Raw genomic sequence first — 23,014 nt, forward strand, 5'->3', positions numbered from 1 at the left:
GATAAATACAGTCCAGTACTGTAAATGTATTTTCTCTTCCTCATGATTTTCTTAGTAACATTTTCTTTCCTTAGCTTCCTTTATCGTAAGAGTACAGTATATAATACTATAAGATACAACATATGCATTCATTGACTGTTTATGTTATTGGCAAGGCTTCCGTTCAATAGTAGGCTATCAAGGGGCGCCTGGGTGGCTCAGTCGGTTGGGTGTCCGACTTCAGCCAGGTCACGATCTCGCGGTTCCGGGAGTTCGAGCCCCGCGTCGGGCTCTGGGCTGATGGCTCAGAGCCTGGAGCCTGTTTCCGATTCTGTGTCTCCCTCTCTCTCTGCCCCTACCCCGTTCATGCTCTGTCTCTCTCTGTCCCAAAAAAATAAATAAACATTGAAAAAAAAATTAAAAAAAAATAGTAGGCTATCAATAGTTAAGTTTATGGGCAGTCAGAAGTCCTACTCGGATTTGGCACTGCATGCAGGGGCTGGGGGTTGGCACCCCTAAACCCTTCATTGTTCAGGGGTCAACTGTATGGAATCGTATTGAATTCTTTGGCATGGGAGATTTATGTTTAGTTTTTAAGAAGTGGCAGTACCTTTTTATCCTTGGACAAGTAATGCCCGAGAGTCTCTGTGTTTCTCATCCTCACCAACACTTGCTGTTGTCATCCTGACTTTGACCATTCTAGTTGATGTGAAGGGGTATCTCACTGTGGTTTCAACCTGCATTCGTGATGACTAATGATGTTGAGTAACTTTTCACGTACTTATTGCCCATTCCCGTATCTTCCTTTGTGAAATAACTCTTTGAGTCTTTTGCCCAATTTTTTGTTTGTGTTGTCTGTCTTTTTATTATTGAGTCGAGGAGTTATTTGTATATTCTGGGTAAAGTTTCTTTGTTTCACAAATGCATGACATATTTTCTCCCAGTCTGTGGTTTACCTTTTGGTTTTCTTAATGGTGTCGTTTGATGAGCTGGATTTAAGATTTTAATGAAGAGATTTGGGAACCAGCGTTGGAAGTAATGAGCCTTCACTCATTCTATATCTGATGCTGCGAATTTTTAGTTACAAAGATGTATGATATGCTGATAGGCATAAGGATTGTGCCTTAATGCCTTGTGCTGATAGGCATAAGGATTCTTTTCAAGGCATCTGATAGGGCATGAAGAGAAAACTTGCAGAGGAAAGTTAGACTTCCCCATAGTAACAGCAGTTGTATTGAGGAGCGTGAAGATTCCAGATGTATTAGGTCTCTTGAGTAGCAAATGCCAGCGCATAGAAGAAGCCCATGTAAGAAGGTGGCGTTCTGTCCTTGGCCAACTTTGCATTCTTATTTTCTAAAGCATTGGCATCATAGTGGATGACACAGTGCATGAGAGGGCTGTGCTATGTGCCGCTCAAGTTAAGCCCTTGCAGACACTTGAGGAATCATGAGAAACAGTAACACAGCAGCTGCTGCCAGCTTTTCCCCAAGATTTGATGACCGACTGCACAGATTAACAAAACAAGGAGAGAAGCAAGCTCCAGACTCCTCCTCGAGAGGCAGAGAGAATTCCTCTTAGGAGCAGGGGCATCATGTGATATTAAATATTGACTCATTACATGGTTCTGGAGAGATGCTTTCAAGCTTCTTGGAATACCAGCAACAGAGAACGAGCTTTCTGAATTAGCGTTCATGTGCGAACTCACTGACCAACCAATGCTGACATTAGCTACCTGAAATGATGCTTGGTTCTAACGCTGATCATTGTTAGCTCCGATCTTTTATTATTTGTGATAAGGTTTGATTTTGATAATAATCATAGTTCTCAAGTTGAAAAGCCTTAGTAGTCTCTAATTTACGCTAAGTAAATTCTGGCTTCTTGGTTGGTTTCTTTCAATTCTGAATTATTTAGCATACCGTTTGTAATATTTAACTTTGGAGAAAAATATGTAGAAGATCATTATAGACTTATTCTTTGATACCTACCCTGTTTGGAACTGAAACAAGACTAATCTTTATTTTTGTTTGTATATTGTGACTTTTGGCTAATAAGGGCTCGAGTACCTTCAGTTTTCCTGGGTTCCACCTATATTCTAGAATTCTCCATTTGTATACTTACCGTTGATCCTGCAAAACTCAGAAAAAATAACAACGGCTCACAGAGGAAGTGGCCATGGCTTAATGCAATGAACAGATAAAAGCTGAAGGGGTCAGAACACCCTTAAATGCAAAGAAAGAAAAAATTAGAGACTTGACATTATTTAGAAGACTTAAAAATCATGGCATTCCTCAACACAATTTAAAAATTCTAAAATATGAATAAAAAGTTTATACATTAAAAACATTGTTCTGACTTTTTTAATTAAAAAATTTGTTTATTTTTATTTATTTATTTATTTGAGAGAGGGAGAGTGTGCACAAGAAGGGGAGAGAGGCAGAGGGAGAGTGAGAGAGGCTCCACACTCCGCACAAAGCCTGACGCGGAGCTCGATTCCTTGACCCTGGCATCATGACCTGAGCTGAAATCAAGCTTAGACGCCTTGGTTCTTTTTTTTTTTTTTTTTTTAATGTATTCTTTAGGAAGAGAATATGATTTTTTTTTTCTCAGACAAAACTATCTCTGAATTTAGCCATCATCTTGTTCTAACTGCCTCTTTCCTTGCTACTCCAGGTGAACCTCTTTGTGCTGCTCTCTGTGGTGTGTGTCCTCTTAAATCTAGCTGGATTTATTCTCGGCTGCCAAGGGGCCCAGTTTGTGTCCAGCGTGCCCCGGTGTGATCTGGTAAGTAATCCTAGAGCATGGCTGTGCACCTGCATGGACCCTGGCCTGTCGGGCTTTCCAGGGGTGCCAGTGTGTGCCCAGCAGCATCCTAAAGTGAAATCTGAAGTCAGGCAGAGAAAGTGGGAAAACAAAACAAAGAACTGGCCTGCTAGTTATTTTACTCACATTGTCAACTGTTTTTTTTTTTCAAAGCGGGGACCATCTAACAGAACCCCAGCACCACAGTAATATGCCGCATCGTTAGTTAGTGGATGGATGGATAGGTCAGGTCTCCACAAGCAATAACTGTCTGCTCTCGTCTGAAGAGGGAAAATGGAGATTATCAGAATACAGTTCAGCAGTCCTTTATCTGAAACCTTTGGAGGCCAGGTGTGTTTCAGCATTCAGAATTTTCCAATGATCAACGTGGTGCATACATGATTTCCTCTGTAACGCACTGTGGGACTCTGGGACAGCAGGCTTTAATCAAAACTTTTGGTTTTCAGGGCTTTTTGGACTTCGGAATTGTGGATAAGAGGTTGTGGTCCTGCACAATCTCTGAATTTTTTCCTTTAATTTTTAATGGTGGTAAAATGCATGTAGCAAAAAATGTACCATCTTAACCATTTTTAAGAGTTAAGTTCAGTAGTTGAAGTACATTCATATTGTTGTGCAACCAATCTCCAGGACATTTTTCTTGTTGCAAAACTGAAATTCTGTATGTATTAAACAATTCCCCTACCTTCCTGGCCCTCCCCCCACTCCTCCACACCACCCCCCGACCCTGCTTCCGGCAGCCACTCTTCTGCTTTCTGACTCTATGAATTTAACTGATCTAGGTACCTGATATAAGTGGAACCATACAGCACGTGTCTTTTTGTGACTGGCTTACTTCACTTATTTCACTTAGCCTAATGTCTTCAACACGCCCACATGTAGCATGTGTCAGATGTCCTTTAAGGCTTGAGTAATACTCCATCGCGTGTGTATACCATATATAATTTTTTAACCACAAAAATGCTTAAGTGTCATAAAAATCGGCTTGCAAATATCTCTCTGAGAGCGTGCTTTCAATTCTTGTGGGTCTATACCCAATTGCCGGCCATCTTTGAACTTTTTTTTTTTTTAAGTTTTAAAATTTCTTAGAGAGAATGTGCATGCATGCAAGCAGGGAAGAGGGGCAGAGAGGGAGAGAAAGAGAATCTCAAGCGGGCTCCATGCCTGGCATGGAGCCTGATGCAGGGCTCGTTCCCACGACCCTGGGATCATGATCTGAGCCGAAAGCAAGAGTTGGCTGCTTAATGGACTGAGCCACCCAGGCACCCCCATCTTTGGACTTTTTTTTTTTAAGTTTTTATTTATTTTTGAGAGAGAGTGCAAGCACAAGCAGGGGAGGGGCAGAGAGAGGGAGACACAGAATCTGAAGCAGGCTCCAGGCTCTGAGCTGTCAGCACAGAGCCCAACACAGGGCTCGAACCCACGAACCACGAGATCATCACCTGAGCCAAAGTTGGATGCTTAACTGACGGAGCCACCCAAGTGCCCCCATCTTTGGACTTTTTAAAAGGACTTCTCAGTGACAAATACCTCTGTGTGGCACAAAGCAAAAGAAACAGACTCTTGAGAAGCCATAGTCAGTGTTGCCTATTTGGAACTTGGTTCCCAGGCAGTGTCGTCCCTTAGAAACCAGGAGGATGTAAGTGGAAGAGTGGCCGCGTGTCTCACAATGGATGTGACGGTAGAAGTCCTGGCCTTACCCAGCAGGAGAGCTCCTCAGGGACTCACCCCAAGCCCGTTGCCCTTTCTTAACACCCCTTTACAAGTTTTCTGATTTGTCATTGCATTGTGTAATAACCCTAAGTTACGGGACCCCAGGCTCACAGCTGTTTCTGGTTTTCAAGGCCCCCTGCGATTCACCATTGCCCTGCCTGCTCCCTAAGGCAGCTCACGCTCCCGGTAATACTGCAAAGCCTGCCTGGCATTGCCCTGCTTTCTGACCTCTAACAACGCTGTCTCCCCACCCCTCAAATTCCTCATCCCTCACTTCCCTGTTCCTTCAAATGGTATCGCTCGTTTAAAGCCCCATTCAAAGATTATTTTCTTCAAGAAACAGTCCCTGAAGCCCCAGGGAAGATCGTCTTCCAGAATGTCCTATATGTACATGTCAAGATATTTATCCTTCTCATTTTTGGGGTCGGAGACATTTTATATACCTGTCTTCTCTGTTCTTCCAAGTTGGGATCAGCCCGAGGGCAGTGTCTGGTTCTCTCTTATTTTGGGCCCAATGGCCCCCTTCACTGCCTTCTATTCCTTCATGTACAGAGTTTCCAGAAAAAAAAAATATTGGCCGTCAGACTGACACAAGGTGCTCAGGGCAAGCAGAGAAAGAAGGGCTTGTATCCGGGGGCAGATAGGGAAGGGCTACCTGGAGTCTAGGTGTCTGAGTTGGACCTTGCAGAATGCATAAATAAGGAGAGTGTGTAGAACCCAAGAGAAGACAGCACTCAGAGAACAGTGGGGAAATCAGCCCTGGTGGTGCTGGAAAATTGCAAAGGGTTAAGGGTATATTTAATGGACTTTTCTGAGAAATTCTGTGGTTCAGGAGCACCTGGGTGTCTTGGTTAAGCATCTGACTTCCGCTCAGGTCATGATCTCACAGTTTGTGAGTTTGAGCCCCGCATCGGGCTCTGTGCTGACAGCTCAGAGCCTGGAGCCTGCTTCGGATTCTGTGTCTCCCTCTCTCTCTGCCCCTCCCCTGCTCACGCTCTGTCTCTCTCTGTCTCTCAAAAATAAATAAATGTTAAAAAATATTAAAAAAAAAAAAAAAAGGAATTCTGTGGTTCTCTACCCTGAGTGCCCATTAGAGTAACCTGAGGGAACTTTTTAAAGAAAAAAAAAAGAGATTCTATACTCAGTGATTCTCAGTCGGCTTGGAGTGGGGGCCTTGGCATCAGTATCTTCTTATGTTTTTTTTTTTTTGTATTATCCAAAAATAAATAATTGAGAGAGAGAGAATGAAAGGGGGAGGAGCAGAGAGAGAGGGGATAGAGGTTCTCAAGTGGATTCTGTGCTGACAGGAGAGAGCCTGATGTGGGGCTTGAGCTTATGAACCACAGGATCATGACCTGAGCAAAAGTCAGACGCCTAACTGACTGAGCCACTCAGGTGCCCTGTGTGTCTTCTTATGTTTTTCAGTGTATTTTTAATTAAAGGTTTTTTTTTTTTTTCCCCAACACAAAACCAACTCTGTGATTGTTTCTGATTATAAACTAAAAATTTGGACAAGCCCTAAAAGTATAGGACAGAACTTAAAAATCATTTGAAATCACACCCTTCTGGGTTAGCACTGTTAACCACTGATGGATTTTGGGGGCACCTCTTTATGCATAAAAACACACATAATTTTCCTTCAGTGGGAACATATAATTGTTGTTTTTCTTCAGGGAGGCTGTTTGACAAATGAAATCTTTTTGAGGATGGGGACACTTTCTGTCCTTCCCTCTCCACCATGTCACCCCAAATCCCTGGTAACAAACTGGGGAGTCTCCATTTGTGTTTCCATGTTATGTTATCCTACATAAATATGTAGGAAGTGGGGGCATTAATGATTTATCTTCCAAAAATGGGACATAGTGTATCTACTTCCCTACATACTGTTTTTCTCACTTAAAGGTGTATTAGATACTCCCCCTCTTTTTAATTCTTTTTTTAAAGGTTAGCCCTCTATTTCCTTGTTGTCTATGATGGCTTGGGGTTTGGCCCATAAAAACAATGTTGCCACACATACCAGCTCTCCCTGGGGGCTTTTCCCTCCATGGAGGAAGCTCCCAGGTCAGAGATTGTTCCTGGTAGGGAAGGCGTATTTTTTTCTTCTGTTTGTCTCATTTTTTTTTTTACAAAAATTACACAATCAGGGGCGCCTGGGTGGCTCAGCCGGTTAAGTGTCCAACTTCAGCTCAGGTCATGATCTCATGGTTGGTGAGTTTGAGTCCCGCATCAGGCTCTATACTCCTAGCTCAGAGCCTGGAGCTTGCTTGCTTCAGATTCTGTGTCTCCCTCTCTCTCTTCCCCTCCCCCCCTCAAAAATAAATAAACACTAAAAAAATTACACATTCAACCATTTGGTGACCCTATTTTTTAAAATTGAGGTAAAACTTAAAATGAAATATACAGATCTTAAGGGTACAGTTCATTGAGTTTTGACCAGTGGATACATGCATCTTGACGAATGTATGCACTGGTGAATACACACCACGCGAGATTTAAAACATTAGTTTTGCCCGTTGTTGGACTTCACCTGAATGGGGTCAGGTATGTACCTTTCTGTGTCTGACTTATTTTGCTCAGCGTAACACTTTTGCGATTCATCCGTGATTTTGTGTTGTATCAGTCCCTTCTTTTTTTTTTTTTTTTCTTTTGCACATCAGTATTTCATTATATGAAAACATCACAACTTGTTTAATCCGTTCTCCTGTTGATGGACATTTGTGTTGTTTCCAGCTTGGGGATATTATGAACAGAGCTATTATAACCATTTTTGCATAGCTGTGGTTTTTCTTGTGAGCCCGTTTTCTTTTCTCTCAAGTAAATAAGTGATACGGTATTGCTCGAGGCATGTGGCAAAAGTGTGTGTCACTTTATAAGAAGCTGCTAGACGGTTTCCCAAGGTGGTTGGGGAAGAAGTATTGTTTTCAGTTTAAAAAAAAAATTTTTAATGTTTATTTATTGGAGACAGACAGAGACAGAGCACGGGTGGGGGGAGGGCAGAGAGAGAGAGAGAGAGACAGACAGACAGACAGAATCTGATGCAGGCTCCTGAGCTGTCAGTGCAGACGTGGGGCTCGAACTCATAAACCACAAGATCATGACCTGAGCTGAAATCAAGAGTCAGACGCTTGACTGAGCCATCCAGGTGCCCCAGGAGAATAAGTATTTTTAATTTAAAATACATGGCCGGTTTCTTCATTAAAGGGCCTCAACTTACATTTCTACTGGTGCCCCTCCGTCAGCCAACAAGTGTTTCTCTCCAAAATTTGTCAGTCTGAGGGGGCTGGTGTGGGAGCTCATGGGTTATAGTGGCTTGCAGTCCCTTCATGGCTCGAGATGGGGTCCTCATTTTTCAAAAGCTTCCCGGAAGATTCTAACAAGCAGCCGGGGTTGAGAACCACAACACTGGTGATAATGAAAAGGAGGGGAGGATCTCTCTGGTGGCATCAGGTAACACTATCAAGGTTGAAGGGTGAATATTGTTCATGTAGAGGCTTGAACAGGGTTGTTTGTGGATGGTTAAAGAGATCAAGGAGAAGTTGGAATATAGCTGCAGAAATATTGGGGGCACAGCTGGGATTGAGAAGGGAGGGGGAGGATCAGGACAGAAAGAGCAAGAAATACAAAATACACAGGTGTCTGGCATCATTTTATACAGAGCCTCAGGGTTGCTTGTGTCTGCTGGGCACAGTGATTGATATTCATTATTATTTGGATAATGATTAAACTTTCCAAAAGTCTTGTGTAAAGGGATTAACATTCACCGATCTGGAAAGCCGTTCCATCCAGACCAGCTCACCCAGGAAGTTCCAGAGAGCTGAAGTTTCCATATACACAGAAGCCTGGTTGTGTGTAAATAATGCAGCCACGTGTGTGTGTGTGTGTGTGTGTGTGTGTGTGTGTGTGCCCACGCACACGCGCGCAGCCCGCACAAGCCTGTTTTCTCTCTTAACTTGAATGCCTTGTATCAAGAATGGACTCGAGGGGGAGGGGAGTACTTTGCAAGATGACACCTAGTATTATCTGAGGGAGGCAGAATCCTTAGGTAGGATTTTGAGGCTTACATAAGTATAACAAATAGAAACCACACTGCATGGTGCTGAAAAAGTGAACTTGGTTGAGCTTGGTTGGTGTTTGGGAAGAAGAGAGCCTCGTGTACATAAGCAGAATGTAGCAACTCTAATAGCTGCTTATTTGTAACTACTAAAAAGTACTGTTAGTAGTAAATCAGGGAGTTCTCAGCTGGAGACTTTGAGGGAAGCAGCTCCCTGGGAGTAATCCTTCCCAGCTGAATTTAGCCCAGTGTAAGGACTATTGCTAATTATGAAGAGGGGCTAAGAGAAAGCCATTGATCCCTCAGAGGAAATAAAATCCCCCCGCTCAGACTCTGCCTAGAGAACTCCTGTCTGAACGGCCACAGTAGTTTTCCCTTAGAAGGCAAAAATTGAGTGCAGATATTAGCAGCAGGATGTACCTTCAGACATGTGAGACAGTGGAATAAAAATTCAAACACAGACAGCCTTTTGCTTCTATGTGCGTCTGTGGGGTATGTTGTGGATCTAGGTGCGGGGACATTGTTAAGACAACAGTCTCTGTGGACAAACCAGGAAAGGACAGAAACCAAGTGGAAATGAATGGATAGGGTCCATCGAGGTAACTCTAGTTACTGTAATTTTTTGTATCTGAGGCAGAATTTATATCAAAATCTGGGCATCAGTGTTTGATATAATAATGCATCCCTTTCACTGTGGTTTAAGGACAGAGAATAAAAAATGTTACAGAATCCATGGAGTTTTGGAAGAGGCAAAACTAATCTATGTGGAAAAAATCAAAACAGTGTTTGCCTGTAGGAGGATGGGGGCAGGGATTGATGGGGAAGGGCATGATAAAACTTTCTCTGGTGATTCTATGTTCTCTATGTTGATAAGGATTTGGGATGCACAGGAGTTATGCGTTACTTAAAATTCTGCAAATGGCATGCTTAAGATTTGTATGTACATTTTGTGTGTGTGCATGTAAATTTCACATCCAAGAAAGAGAAAACCAAACCAAAAAATAATGTGTCTATTAACGTGTGTAATCATCAGTGGACATTTTTCCCTTCGCTTCATAGTCAACATGTATTAAAAGGAACTATGTTTTCTCCTAATTTGGAAAAGTACCATGAATTTGTTACAGGAGGGTAGCTACAGGGTGAGTTTGGTTAGAAGGTAAAAATCTTAATTCAATAAGAAAGAAGACTCATATTTCCTCTTAAGTAACTGAAACACTGTAGATGTTCAGTTATTAAAGATTACTAAAGAATTTTGCAGCTAGTGATGTTGAAGCTACCTAATTAATCTAACAAGTATGAAAAAGGTATGTCTCTTCCTTTTAGCCAAAATTTAACAGCCAACTCTAACAGCTCAAGAGGCAGAGCAAGTTAAGTATGAATTTTGGCTCCTAAATTATGGGTCTTAATTAGCCAACATCAGGTTTTGCATATTTTCATAACTTGATTCAAGGGGAACTTAGAAATATGGCCAGAAGTTTGCCAAACATTTCACTATAAATATGAGATTTCTCATCTCTGATGTTATCACTTCAAATAAAGAAAGCTAGAACCTGTGACCACATTGAAGATGTCAGCTGAGAGATCTCGTTAAGTCTATGTGGTTTGGGGATACCAAATATACCAAATATCCCCTGTGTTCACCAAATATACCCTGTGTTTCTTATAGGCACATGATAGCTTAAATTTTCCTACCCACTTGGAGTTAGGTAGAGCCATAAGATTTGTTTTGACAATGAAATGTGAGCTAAAGCGAGGAGTGTCATTTCCAAGAGGAAGATTTAGGCTAGAGTTATGAGACTTAGCAAGTTAAAAACACAGGGCACCCAATTAAATTTAAATGTCCAATAAACAGCTGATACGTTTTTGTTTTTTACTATAAACATTTCTCATGCAATATTTTAGGACATAATTATACTAAGTAATGATGTTGTTTATCTGGATTTGAATTTAACTGTGTGTCCAATATTTTCCTGGCAACCCTATTTTAAGTGCCAGTGTGCATTTTATTGTGTGCTCTCCACCTCTGGCATAGTGATCATTAATCTCGAGATGGTGGGTGCTCCATCAACCAAGGTCCCTAATGGAATATGATGACCAGAGCCCCCGGCTGACCTGCAGTGGGCATGTAGAATATTCAAGAAATAACCTTGTTGTTACAACAGCATACCCTAGCCTACCCTGACTGATATAGGTACTGCCTGGCATGGGACCTCACCATATCTCATTCTGCAGGATTGGTGCTCCAGGGTAGCCTGTGTATTCATTCTCAATAATCAGATTGTCGTTCTGCCTTTTCCCCTTTAAGGTGGACTTAGGCGAAGGCAAGATTTGCTTCTGTTGTGAAGAATTTCAACCAGCCAAATGCACAGACAAAGAAAATGCCTTGAAACTCTTTCCAGTTCAGCCTTGTAATGCTGTTCACCTGCTACTCAAGGTACTCGAATGGATTCGACCCTCATCAGTAAATAGGCTGTAGAGCCCCCAAGAAGGCAAAGTTACTTGAAATATTCCTACCCTGTTACCTCCCTCCAATAATTGGGCTGCTGAACGCAGATAGGAGCCAACCCTCATCAGTGACCCAGGGACAGAACTGAGTTCAGGAAAAAGCGCAGATTACTGTGTGTCTCTTAAATTACGAATGGATGGCTTTCTTTGTGTTCAAGAATTATAAGATAGCGAAAAATGTAAAGAAGCCTAAATATATACATATGTATGTATATATATTTATGTACATGTATATCCATACCACACACGATGCAACTACACATATATGATGTAGCTTTTAGCAAAGCCTTTATTTTATATTTTTTAACCTTTTTTTTAATGTTTATTTTTTGAGAGGGAGAGAGACAGAGTGTGAGCAGGGGAGGGGCAGAGAGAGAGGGAGATAAAGAATCCAAAACAGGCTCCAGGCTCTGAGCTCTCAGCACAGAGACTGATGAGGGGCTCGAACTCATGAACTGTGAGATCATGACCTGAGTTGAAGTCAGATGCTTAACTGACTGAGCCACCCTGGTGCCCTGGCTTTTATTTTATATTTCAAGTAGGCCCACACACATGTGGGGTTTGAACTCACGAACCTGAGGTCAAGAGTTGCATGCTGTATGAACTGAGCCCACCAGGTGCTCCGGCCTTGAGCAAAACGTTTAAACTGCATGCCCGTTTGTCCTTGTACTGATGCTCCTTTGTTGGCTTCATCGAGTCCCGCGGGCTGTTGGGTGATGTTCAGCCAGGACACATAGGCTTGGGAGAGATATCCGTTAGTAAATGCAAGAGAAATTCAAGCACCTTACCTCTTGTTTAATAGGCTGCAACTATAGTAACTGAGAGATTAAAAATAAATGATTCCAGTTGCAGAGAGGAGTTCAGAATTACCCTTTCTTAGGGAATTGGATGAAAGTTTTGTCCTGACTTAAGCAAGGCCGCTAGTCCCGTGAGTGACAAGATCAGTTGGTGAACCCTGAGGTATTAGCTTTTGGATAATCCCTCACTGACGGACGGGCTTTCTTCAGATCTTTCTTTTGGGTTTATTTTTTGTTCAAAGGAGGGATCTCTCAGCTGCCAGCTCTCTGAATTGTGTAGAGTGTGAAAATGGCCTTCTTTCTTTGGCTTCTTGGTTTTCTGGTAGCTGAGTCACCCCCAAACTTTCCGAGCCACAAACCCTCTTGGGGAAAGCCTCGCTAAGGAGCCAGGACTGTGGCAACAGAAACTTCTGGAATTGCCTTTCCTGCTATTTTGAGACGTGTTTAGAGAAGAGACGCCCTATTTACACTCTGGCTGGCCTGCCCCCCTGCGTTGTCATAGTTAGGTGCCCAGGGCAGCCCAGCCGGTTGCTCCTGAAATAGAATCCGTGGCCACAGATTAAACAGCACGCTGTCCTGCTGGGAGGCTGCAGGAGGGGGAGGCTGGGAACTGCTATCATTGAGGACCCCACCTTCAGAACCGACACTCAGCTGCTCTCCTGGAAGGAACGTTTCCAGACCACATTCTGATGCTTGCAAAAAGAAAAATCGTAATCCTAGGGCTTTTGGGGACAGCAAGCTTCCGAGATCAGTTTTTAAAATTAAGAAGTATACATTACTGCCTGAGAGTCCTAATAATAACCAGCATTTATCTGGCACTTACCATAAGCCAAACGTCAAAGTCCTTTGCGTGGTTTTTCTCATGAGAATCGCCTTGTTGGGACATTACTATTATTATTTTTAAAAGTTTTGATATTGCCTTCTGGTCATCAGCTTTGAAGTACTCGGTGGTGTTATTATTTCCCTGTTCTAGAAAGTTCTTTTCGCCCTGTGTGCCTTGAACGCCCTGACCACCACCGTCTGCTTGGTGGCAGCTGCCCTTCGCTACCTCCAGATATTTGCAGCCCGAAGATCCTGCATCGTAAGTCCAGACACGGGGACACCAGGACTGTGTTGCACTGAGCCTTTGTAGCAAAGGTCGTTGACTAACCAAGGTGCTGTTTCATTAGGATGAGTCCCAGATTTCTGTCGAAGAGGTGGAAGAACATGGACGGATCCCAGACCCCGATGATTTCGTGCCGCCAGTGCCCCCGCCTTCCTACTTCGCCACATTTTACTCGTGCACACCCCGGATGAACCGCAGGTAGCCTGGGTGCCCCCACCCCAGCTCTCTGTGAGGACTCATGGAGGATTGTGTTATTTTCCAGGATTTTCCATCCCCCCCACCGTGCCCTTTTGTCTGATAAACCACACCAAACCAAAGAAAAGTCGCACCTTGACCTAAGGGTACACTTTTTCCACTTCAATTAGCTTCCCAGGAAAACTGACACCCAGTGAGATGGCTGCTATAATGTGACAAGATTGAGAGCTGCCGTTGCCCTGGAAACACGCTCAGGCCAAATCGATGTTCATTATAACACCATCAGCAGGTTCCCAAATCATGACATTCTTCCCAGCCATTAAAAAAAGATTAATTATTCATGACATCTCCCTGGTCTAGAAAAAATAGACACCATGCTTATTTTCTTTTTCAAATTCTAGCTCGAAATTTATCGTTTGTTTCTTAAATCTCAGGAATAACTATTTGCAGAAAGAAATGCTGCATGTGTTTTTCTGGTTGGTAGCAACTTCTAGAATTATACCTCTTTAAAGATTGACTTTATTTATTCATTCAACAAACATTTAATCAGTCCTTGGCTGCTTCCTAGTCACCATGCGGGGTTATTGACATTCCAGACGAGTTAGATCCGCCTTCTTCCCCTCTCCATAGCTCAGAGTCTGGGTCATTATGGAGGAGTATTGCAAGGATCATAGTAGGTCTCAAGAGAGAGATTTGGGTGCACAGAGGAGGCCCACATAACCCATGATCGTGAATGGGCGGCAGAGAGCTTGAAGGCAGAGTCAGCCAGCCAGAGTTGGCTTTCTGGATGAAGTGATCTTAAGCTGAATTGAAAGGATAAGCAAACTATATTTAAGCTTCCAAAAGAAAAATCTCTGAATTCTATAAGACTGGCGTCTTTAGCTCAATATTCAGAGGGCCAGGAATTTCTACTTTTAATCCCCAAGGTACACAAAGGAGAGTTGTCAAATTTGGTGCCAGGCTTGAGGTTTTTGGAAATCCATTTTCTAATGCTCAGGGCAGCCACATGTGGCTTTGAAGTAGGTCACCAGTGGGAGGCACTACACAGATGCCGTTAATGTTCTTTTCAGTGGGTTGTCTTCCTGCCTTGTCGCTCAGAGTTGTACCTAAACCCCATCTCCGTGCCTTCCTCTGCTCACCCACCTAGGGGCAGGTAGGGATGGCCACAAAGCTGGAGGGGACAGCTTCTGGGTGCACGGAGGACAGCTCAGCCTCCCTGTTGTTCAAGGGGTGGTGTGCTGGAATGTCAAAGCTTTGGGGGCTAGGATGACTTCCCTAGTCTTTTAGGAAATGAGCCAAGAATTACAGGGGCCAGAGAGACAGAGCAATAGAACACATATTCCTTGTGCACCTAGAACACATTTGCTCATAGTGTAGCCCAGTTTCAGGCTGTGTGCAGTGGACATATTGGAAGGCCGTAGAAAATGCCTGTTATTTCGTGGTTGGGAAGAGAAATGCCCTCTTCAGGAAGAAGAATTAATTGGCTTTCTGATATTGTGGGTGAGCCCTTGGTTGACCTACGAGGAGGCAACAGACAGATTTAATTTCCTGCAGTGGCAGAAAGGGAAAGTGACTCATGCGGGTGTTGGAGTCCTGCTGTCCAGCAGTGCCCCTCCCCACTTCCCTTCCCCTCTCTTCCATTTCCCTTATCAGTTCCTCCATAGTAATGCTTATCAATGTGGGTATATCCACCTTTGGGTGCATCCCTGGATTTGCCCCTCTGAGTCCTGAGACTGTCCTCTCCAAATCCAGACAAGCATCTCCTCAAGAGCTTTGCCTTTCAGAACTTGCCAGAAGGAACATGGAGGGGGGTGTTAAAGTAATCCATCCCTGTGAGAAGAAGACACTGCTGGGCCTGAAGTATATACCTGGAGGCCGAGATCATATCTCCAATGGGCAAACACCCTTATTTTCTGCAATTCTCCCAGTATCAGAGGGCAGTCCACTTTCCTTACTAAAATGGCTAAATGTATTCACCTTTGCATACATATTGTATCAAAAGCATTCTTAAATTTGGCTGACTTTGCTAGATTTTTAGCTATCTACCTTATAGACACTAGCTGTTCAACTTTAACTGGTAATTTTCTTTCTTGTAAGCAGGCAGGCAAGAAGACTGATGAATGTTTTCTTTAGTATTTCCACAACCGGTTAAGAGTTTTCACACAATGGAAGCTCCCACTTCCTGTAAGATATCATGACCTCTCAGAGAAGTTTATTTATTTAACTTCTATAAATACAACCACTTCGTGCATTGGTACCTCCCTGAGAAAGGGCTTCTCAAATTACCGTCATAAACAGAAACCTGATTGCAGTGAAGGTTTCTGTGCAAAGATGGGTTTCTGTCTCGTGACTTGATTTGTAAGGGCAGCAGGGGCTGCGTCTTCTTCTTCTTCCATCACCCCGGGGAGCCCCCCATCCTCAGAAATTGGTTGGAGCCAGGAGTCAAGAAGCAGAGCTTCTGACCTATTCCGTGACTGTGGACCTAGTTGAACCATGGTGATGTAATGTGTTACGGAAAACTTAAGATTATAGAAAGCAGAACATGGGCAATTTGTTTCTTGGTGGTAAACATAACAAGCTCATTTCCTTTCCTAATGAAGTTCAAAACCCAAACTCACGTGGAGCCAGGCTGTGCTGGTGGGTGACTCGGTGCTCAGTGCACCCTTGCCTGGCGTCCACATCACTGTTCCAGGACATAGGGGAGGACCACTCTTTGGTCGTATGAGTTGCTGTATGACCCTTGCCTGAGTTCTCAAGGCCTAGTGGTCAACGTAAAGCAGAATGCATTTGGCATGGTCTGTTGGGGTTTTCTGTCTATCTTCAGTAGTGAAGGCTTCCTGGAGAGTTTGGGATGACCTTGAAAGAACTGAAACTCTGGAGTCTGTTACCAGGCTGTCCTTGGGGGATCTCTTACCATTTCTGAGCCCCAGATTCCTTCTTCAGCTGTGGTGTCACATGGCTGCTTAGCTGATTTTTAAGAGACAAAAATCTCTTTATCTGTGTGGGCCCCACCACAGGCAATTAGAGCAGACTTTCTAGAGGTGAGGCCTGGGCCTTCCATAGTTTGCAAACCTCCCCGGGTGATTCTACTCCCTAGCTGTGGTCAGGAGCCACGAGGGATCAGGAGAAAACCTGCCAGGTCATAGCAGACCTGCTTCCCTCCCCAGATTCCTGTGTACCCAAAGGAGGTGAAATAGAGAAAACTATTTAATAGGAAAGGAAGTTTCCTTTTCTCCTCTAGAAGCATCTTCTATCAAACAGAGGCTTTCTTGGTCATTATAGTAACCACCATAAGAAGACATTCATTTGCAGTCAATTTAGAGAAAATGTGCCCCCTTTCCCCCTAGTTTTCCTTCTTGAAGAGTTTAAGATTTAAAATGGAGGTCTGTTTGACCTCTTGGCCCCAAGCAAGACCTCTCTTCTCTGTGAACATACAGGTAGCCACTGGGTGGGGAATATCAAACAAAAGACCACCAGAGCTAACAAACAAATTGGCAAAGCTGGGGGTAGTCACCTTCCTGGGGAGGACGCTGCAGTGAAGAAACACAAGGGGAGGCAGGCGCCTGAGTGGCTTGGTCGGTTAAGCGTCTCACTCTTGGTTTTGGCTCAGGTCATGATCTTGAGGTTTCGTGGGTTCAAGCCCTACATCAAGCTGTATGCTGGCAACACGGAGCCTGCTTGGGATTCTCTCTCTCTCTCTCTCTCTCTCTCTCTGTCTCCCCTCCTCTCTCCCCCCCCCCACCATTTGCCCCTCCCCCGCCCACGCTGTGTCTGTCTCTCTCAAAAATAAATAAACTTAAAAAAAAAAAAAAGAAACTCAGGGGGAGCTGGCTGAGGGATTTGGGAGTACAGGAAAGATGGCTCTGGAGAGGACAGAAGGAGTCCCTAGGGCTCACTGAGTGAAATGAGCCTCCTTGTTCACTGGTTGTATCGTTAGGAAAAAAGAACATCACATGTTTTTCAACTTTTTTCCTCCACCAGAGTGGGCACAGGAATAAAATGAAACAACCGTAACCCCTCAGAGCACCTTTCTGAGAAAAGCAGGCCCTGCACGCAGCTGGCCCAGAATCTATCACCAGTCTCTTCAGGTTATGTCCCATTTTCACATTTCAAGAACAGACGTTCAACTATTGCTCCTGTCTCTTATTTTCATTCTCTAATACTCCACAGCCTGAGTACAGATGTTCTGGTCTTCCTTGTGTCTTTTAAAGAATGAGATATAATTGACCTAGAACATTCTATTAGCTTCAGGTGTACAGCATAATGATTCAATATTTGTGTATATTGTGGAGTGATCACCGTGGTAAATCACCACACATAGTAACAGGATTGTGTTTCTTGGGTTGAGAACTTTTAGGGTTTACTCTCTTAGCAACGTTCAAATATGCAATACAATAGTATTAACGGCAGTCACCCTGCTGTGTATTATATCCGTAGGACTTATTTATTTTATAACTTGAAGTTTGGTCAACAGGTACAAGAGTCTGTGTATTTTAAGCTACCATTTTACAATTTAGGTTCTTTACAACCTTTTTGCGCACGCGTGCGCGCGTGTGTGTGTGTGTGTGTGTAGTTTTTTACGAACACAGGCAGAAAATCTTGAGATTTGTTCCTTCATTTAAATTTTTTTTAATGTTTATTTATTTTTGACACAGAGAGAGACAGAGCATGAGTGGGCGAGGGGCAGAGAGAGACGGAGACACAGAATCCCTGGAGGCTCCAGGCTCTGAGCTGTCAGCACAGAGCCTGATGCGGGGCTCGAACTTGTCAACTGCGAGATCATGACCTGAGCTGAAGTCGGACTCTCAACTGACTGAGCCACCCAGGCGCCCCTGTTTCTTCATTTATTTGCTTTGGAGGGTCCCTCACTCACAGGACAGAAGCCACAGTGCCTGGCATGAAGCAAATGCTCAGTCAGTGTTTGTTGACTGACTACATTTAAGATGGGTTACTCTGTGACCCCTGAAGTACACTGCTTTGTCTTTGAGCTGTGATGTCGCTCGCTTTTCTGGAAAAATTAACTCATCCCTTCAACTATTTAACAGTGAGTTTCCATGAGTGAGTTTCCATGAATCAGACATTAGGGAAGCCCAGGCAAGAAATCTTGTCGTATCCTAATGTAAGAAATAATCGAGCTTCCCTGAGTCCCTAGTTTTGTTTTTGTCTTTCATTGAGGTGACATTCTCATAACATGAGTGGAACCATTGGAAAGCGTACCATTGAGTGGCATTTGGTACGGTCACCATGTTGTGCAACCTCTACCCCCATCTGGTTCTGCAGCGGTCTCATCACCTCCAGGGAGGCTGGTACCCACTGAGCAGTTAGGCCCCAATCCCCTCCCCCCAGCCCCTGGCAGCCATTAACCTGCTTTCTGTCTTTGGGATTATCGCTTGCTTTGGATTTAAAAGGAATGATGTCAGGGGCACCTGGGTGGCTTAGTCGGCTGAGCACGTGGCTTCGGCTCAGGTCATGATCTCATGGTTCGTTAAGTTCAAGCCCCACATCAGGCTCTGTGCTGTCAGCTCTGTGCTGGAACCTGCTTCAGATTCTGTGTCTCTCTCTATCTCCACCCCTCCCTGACTTGCTGTGTCTCTTTCTTTCTCAAAAATGAGTAAAAACATTGAAAATCATAAAAGGAATGATGGCATTGCACTTGCCTAAGAAACTCTGGGCTTTCCATCGGAGAGCAGCTTAGACTATCCCCTGCTCCAGGGCCGGGAGATCGTCATGGAGGGGTGAGGGGTCATCCACGCTGTCAGTGGATAACCCTCCACGGGCAAAGGCCACCATGCAGTTAGTTGCAGCTGCTGTCAGATGCGCAGAATTCCCGTAGAATCTGCTTCCTGATGCCAAGATGCTTTTTCTAGGATGGTCGGTCCTGATGTTATTCCACTCCCACATATCTACGGAGCGCGAATCAAAGGTGTGGAAGTGTTCTGTCCTTTGGACCCCCCGCCTCCCTATGAGGCTGTGGTGAGCCAGACGGACCAGGAGCAGGTACAGTCTATAGTTTCTCCTTGGTACATTGACTGCTAGTAGGAGGTGCAGCATGGGGCACAGAGAACGGTGGGAGACTGGGCCCTGCACTTGCTTTGAAGTTCAGCGGAGTCCAGGTGGGGGTGGGGTTGAGTATCACCAGATAACCCTCTTTTCTCCTGTGACGTAGGGATCTTCATTCCACATGCCAGAAGGATCAGAAGGTGCCATGAGCCCCTTGGAGCCAATCTGCATGCCAGTGACTCAAGGTAATAAACATTATCACTGCTCAAACTCAGGGTTCAGTAGCGTAAGATACAAAATGGTGACCTATATGATACTTTGTTGGGGGTCAGATACCTTGGAGCCAGTGGTCCACACTGTATCCTTTGTCCAGGTGTAAAAGTACTGTCAACAATTAGGGTTGGCAAGTGGGAGATACTATGTAAACAGAAATAAAGATATCCTTAGAATTTTTTTAGGAGTGGGGTGCCTGGCTGGCTCGGTCTGTTAAACGTCCAACTTCGGCTCAGGTCACGATCTCACAGTTCATGGGTTCAAGCCCTGCGTCGGGCTCTGTGCTGACAGCTCAGAGCCTGGAGCCTGCTTGGGATTCTGTGTCTCCCTCTCTCTCTGCCCCTCCCCTGCTCGCACTCTGTGTCTGGCTCCCTCTCTGTGTCTGGCTCCCTCTCTTAAAAATAAATAAACATGACAAAAAAAATTATAAGCAGAATCTTTGAGGAGTAACAAGGCTCTTCGCCCTGTGAAATGGATTATAGATTATAATTTGGCAGTCCCATGTTTTCCCATCTCAGATTTTCTTTCTCCTGTTAAAATAAGCTGGGCTCTTTTAAAGGGGAAAAGGAGTTTTGTTGATTTCAGGATGATTTTCTGTGAGATTGCGCTGTCATTTTTAACCTAGGGTCTATGTCACGCTGCCTTCACACAGAGTGAATGCTGATTTTCAGTCCTGCCTCAAAATACTAGAGTCAGTTTACAGCTATCCTTGTCCTTTAAGGGAACACTGTTACAGTTTTCTCTCTTTGGAGAGGTTTTAAATGGCCCAGAAAACTGTCCACCAGCACAAAATGGCAGTGGTGATAAATAATGGATCAAGTGTAGCTATTTTCGATGGAGGTGAATTTTCAGTGGCGCCGTTTGGAACAGGTCTCTGTTCTGCTCACCTTCCATCTTCGAATAATGCAGCTGCGTTCTCCCTCCTAAGCATGTTTGGGATTCTTCCACTTCTTAAAAAAAGTTGCCCAGACCACACTCAGGCTCACAAATGACGTGATTTGGTCATCCTGAGCAGAAGTCACCCGTTTCTTGAGTGGTTTTACCTATCTGCTCAGCGGCCCTGGCTCTTTCCCTTGGCCTTCAGGAGTTCCCGAGCATGGCCTCCACTCTGGGCCGTCCAAATGCCCCGTCTTTCTGCCTTTGGTCTGCAGCCCTCACAGTCACCTTACCCGGGCAGGCATGTACTTCCACCCACGCAAGCTCACCCTGAATTCTCAGAAACGGGGAAAGCGGCCAGGAGCTTTCCCTGGAGAAGATTCTAACACTCTTAGGAAAACAAACACACACACACACACACACACACACACACACACACACACACACACACACACACACACCCTGACATTTTGGAATGGCTTCTTTATTTTGCTCTGCTCTTCGACTTAAAGTTTTTTGTTTGCTTGCTTTAGGTGTGGAGGGATGGTTTGGAGAGGCGGCGGTTCCCACAGTGCTGGGAAGTAAAAACTCACTGGGCTGGGAGCCGAAGCAAATGTTGTTCACTGTATTTTCCTGCCCCTACAGGTTGGGGCTCACAGGTGTTTCCTGCCCAACATTTTGAAGGCGGCAGCTGGTGAAATAATGTGCGTTTCTCTTTTTTTTTTAAAAAAAAGAATCAGGTGGGGACAGTGCTAACATACCTGGAGAAGGAAGTGGATCCGTGTCAGCGCCCGATGCAAACCAACTGCGTCCTGCGGGAAGCCGGAGAGCCCCGCCGCAGCTGAGGGCGAGATCCAGGAGCGACCCCGTGCTCCATCATTCCGCGGAGAGAGGTGATGGCACTCCCCAAGCTACTTGCAGGGCCCCGTGCACGTATTTGCCCCAAGGTGCCTGGTGAAAGCTGGGGGTGGGGTGGGGGCAGTTTAAGAGATGTCTAGAAAGAGGTTAAGAGGTCTTGGGAAAATAAGATATTCTGCATGCACATTAGAAAGGTATATCTGCCCCATCTTTTAAGACTGGTATTGAGTTTTTCAAGTCATTGTTAGCAAAAGCATTTGGTTGCACATGACCGTGGAGTGCTACTATGTGAAGAAAACAATGCAAACCTGACTCTGATTTCTGGGTGCTCACAGTCCTGTGGAAATAAACCTTCTCTCTGAAGGAAAAAGTTAAAGGGCTGTATTTTTTTACCCCCTCTCTTTTGATTTATCTTTTTTTTTTTTTTTTTTTTTTTTTACTGTGTATGAGTACTTGAGTTATTTAAATCTGGCTTGTTTTGAGAACTTTAGACAGAGTGAGACTCACTCCAGTTTTCTCCCTCTCCGTTTTGAGTTTGTGTATAGATGTTATTTGAATAATTTTAAATCAAAAAAATTTTTAATTAAAAATTTTTAAATAAAGTTTTTTTTAACATTTACTTATTTTTGAGAGAGTGCATGTAAATGTGTGCACGTGGGCAGAGGAGGAGCAGAGAGAGGGAGGCAGAGAGTCCAAAGCGGGCTCCACACTGACCGCAGAGGGCCCGATGTGGGGCTCGAACCCATGAACTGAGAGATCGTGACCTGAGCCGAGGTCAGATGCTCAACCGAGTCACCCAGGCACCCCCCAAATTTAAAAATTTTTAAAAATTTAGAGAACATTGAGTCCTTTTTCTGGATACGTGAATACCTGAATACGTGAATACCAAATAGCTCTTCATTGTGGAAAATTGTAAAAAATAAAGGAAATAATGGAAGACAATGAAACTGTTAAGGCCACCAGTACAGGCTTCTTTCGGTGACCTGTTCTAACAAGTGGTCTCCGCTCTCCTGAAGCTCGATGCAAATACGACTTTGCAAACGCTCTCCCCCTGCTCTCTCTGGGGCCCCATGTTGTCCCCTCCCCCCACTTGTAGTGTTGGTTCTGTCCCTCTGACAGCCTGTGTTGTTTGCCACAGCTCTGGACTGACCTTGTGGGCGCCAGAGGGAACATTCCTCTTGTCTTCTGCGCTGGAGGAGTCCCACCGCCTGGGACTGAGCACCTCTGCAAGCCCACAGGCCAGCAGCCTGGCCCCTCAGCTCCCCAAGCCCATTTCACAGAGGGTCTCTACCCTACCTGGCAAGTTGAGGACTCGAGCTGGCCACCTGCCTGCTTCCACGGGAACTTGGCTGTCTGAACAGCTTAGTGAGATCCTTCCAGAGCCCCTCCCCCATTCTGCAGTGCTGCGGGGGCAAGGATGACACATGTTTACCTGTTGGAGCCCTCAATTGTAGAAGGGACCAGATTGCCCTCCAGTGACAGTATGCAGTCCCTGACCATCCTCACACATGAGTGTCTGTAGGGAGCATTTCTGAAAACCTCCCCATGCACATGGCAGCCTGGAGGATGCCACTAACCCCTGTTTAGAGCTCCCCATGTCTACTTTTCTCCAGAGGAAAAGGAGTGCTCCCCTTCCTCCTGTTCTCCCACCCTCCGCCTCCTTTCTTCCTCGAATATCAAATTCCCACTTGTCAGGCCTTCACAGACTCAATTCTCCAGTGTCGTGTACGCTGAGGGCTGCTGGCTGGCTGACGAAAACGTGGAGACCAGGTCTGAGTTTCACTTCACCCACTTGATGGTGCAGTAATGTTCTGCTGGTCCTGAAACCCTTCTGATGTAGGTAGC

General features: G+C 44.6%; 1 protein-coding gene across 2 annotated transcripts in view; it reads left to right on the forward strand.

Annotated features, from left to right (window-relative positions):
- FAM189A2 (family with sequence similarity 189 member A2) overlaps positions 1-23,014 on the forward strand; it is a 119,638-nt gene that overhangs the window by 91,532 nt on the left and 5,092 nt on the right. For both annotated transcript variants that reach the window (XM_045470462.1, XM_045470461.1), the window contains 7 exons: positions 2,650-2,760; positions 10,866-10,994; positions 12,836-12,943; positions 13,032-13,165; positions 19,030-19,159; positions 19,329-19,407; positions 21,046-21,204. In XM_045470462.1, coding sequence (XP_045326418.1) covers positions 2,650-2,760; positions 10,866-10,994; positions 12,836-12,943; positions 13,032-13,165; positions 19,030-19,159; positions 19,329-19,407; positions 21,046-21,204 — 850 coding nt within the window. The remainder of the gene's footprint in view (positions 1-2,649; positions 2,761-10,865; positions 10,995-12,835; positions 12,944-13,031; positions 13,166-19,029; positions 19,160-19,328; positions 19,408-21,045; positions 21,205-23,014) is intronic.

The sequence above is a fragment of the Leopardus geoffroyi genome, chromosome D4, assembly GCF_018350155.1.
Source record: "Leopardus geoffroyi isolate Oge1 chromosome D4, O.geoffroyi_Oge1_pat1.0, whole genome shotgun sequence".
Classification (NCBI taxonomy): domain Eukaryota; kingdom Metazoa; phylum Chordata; class Mammalia; order Carnivora; family Felidae; genus Leopardus; species Leopardus geoffroyi.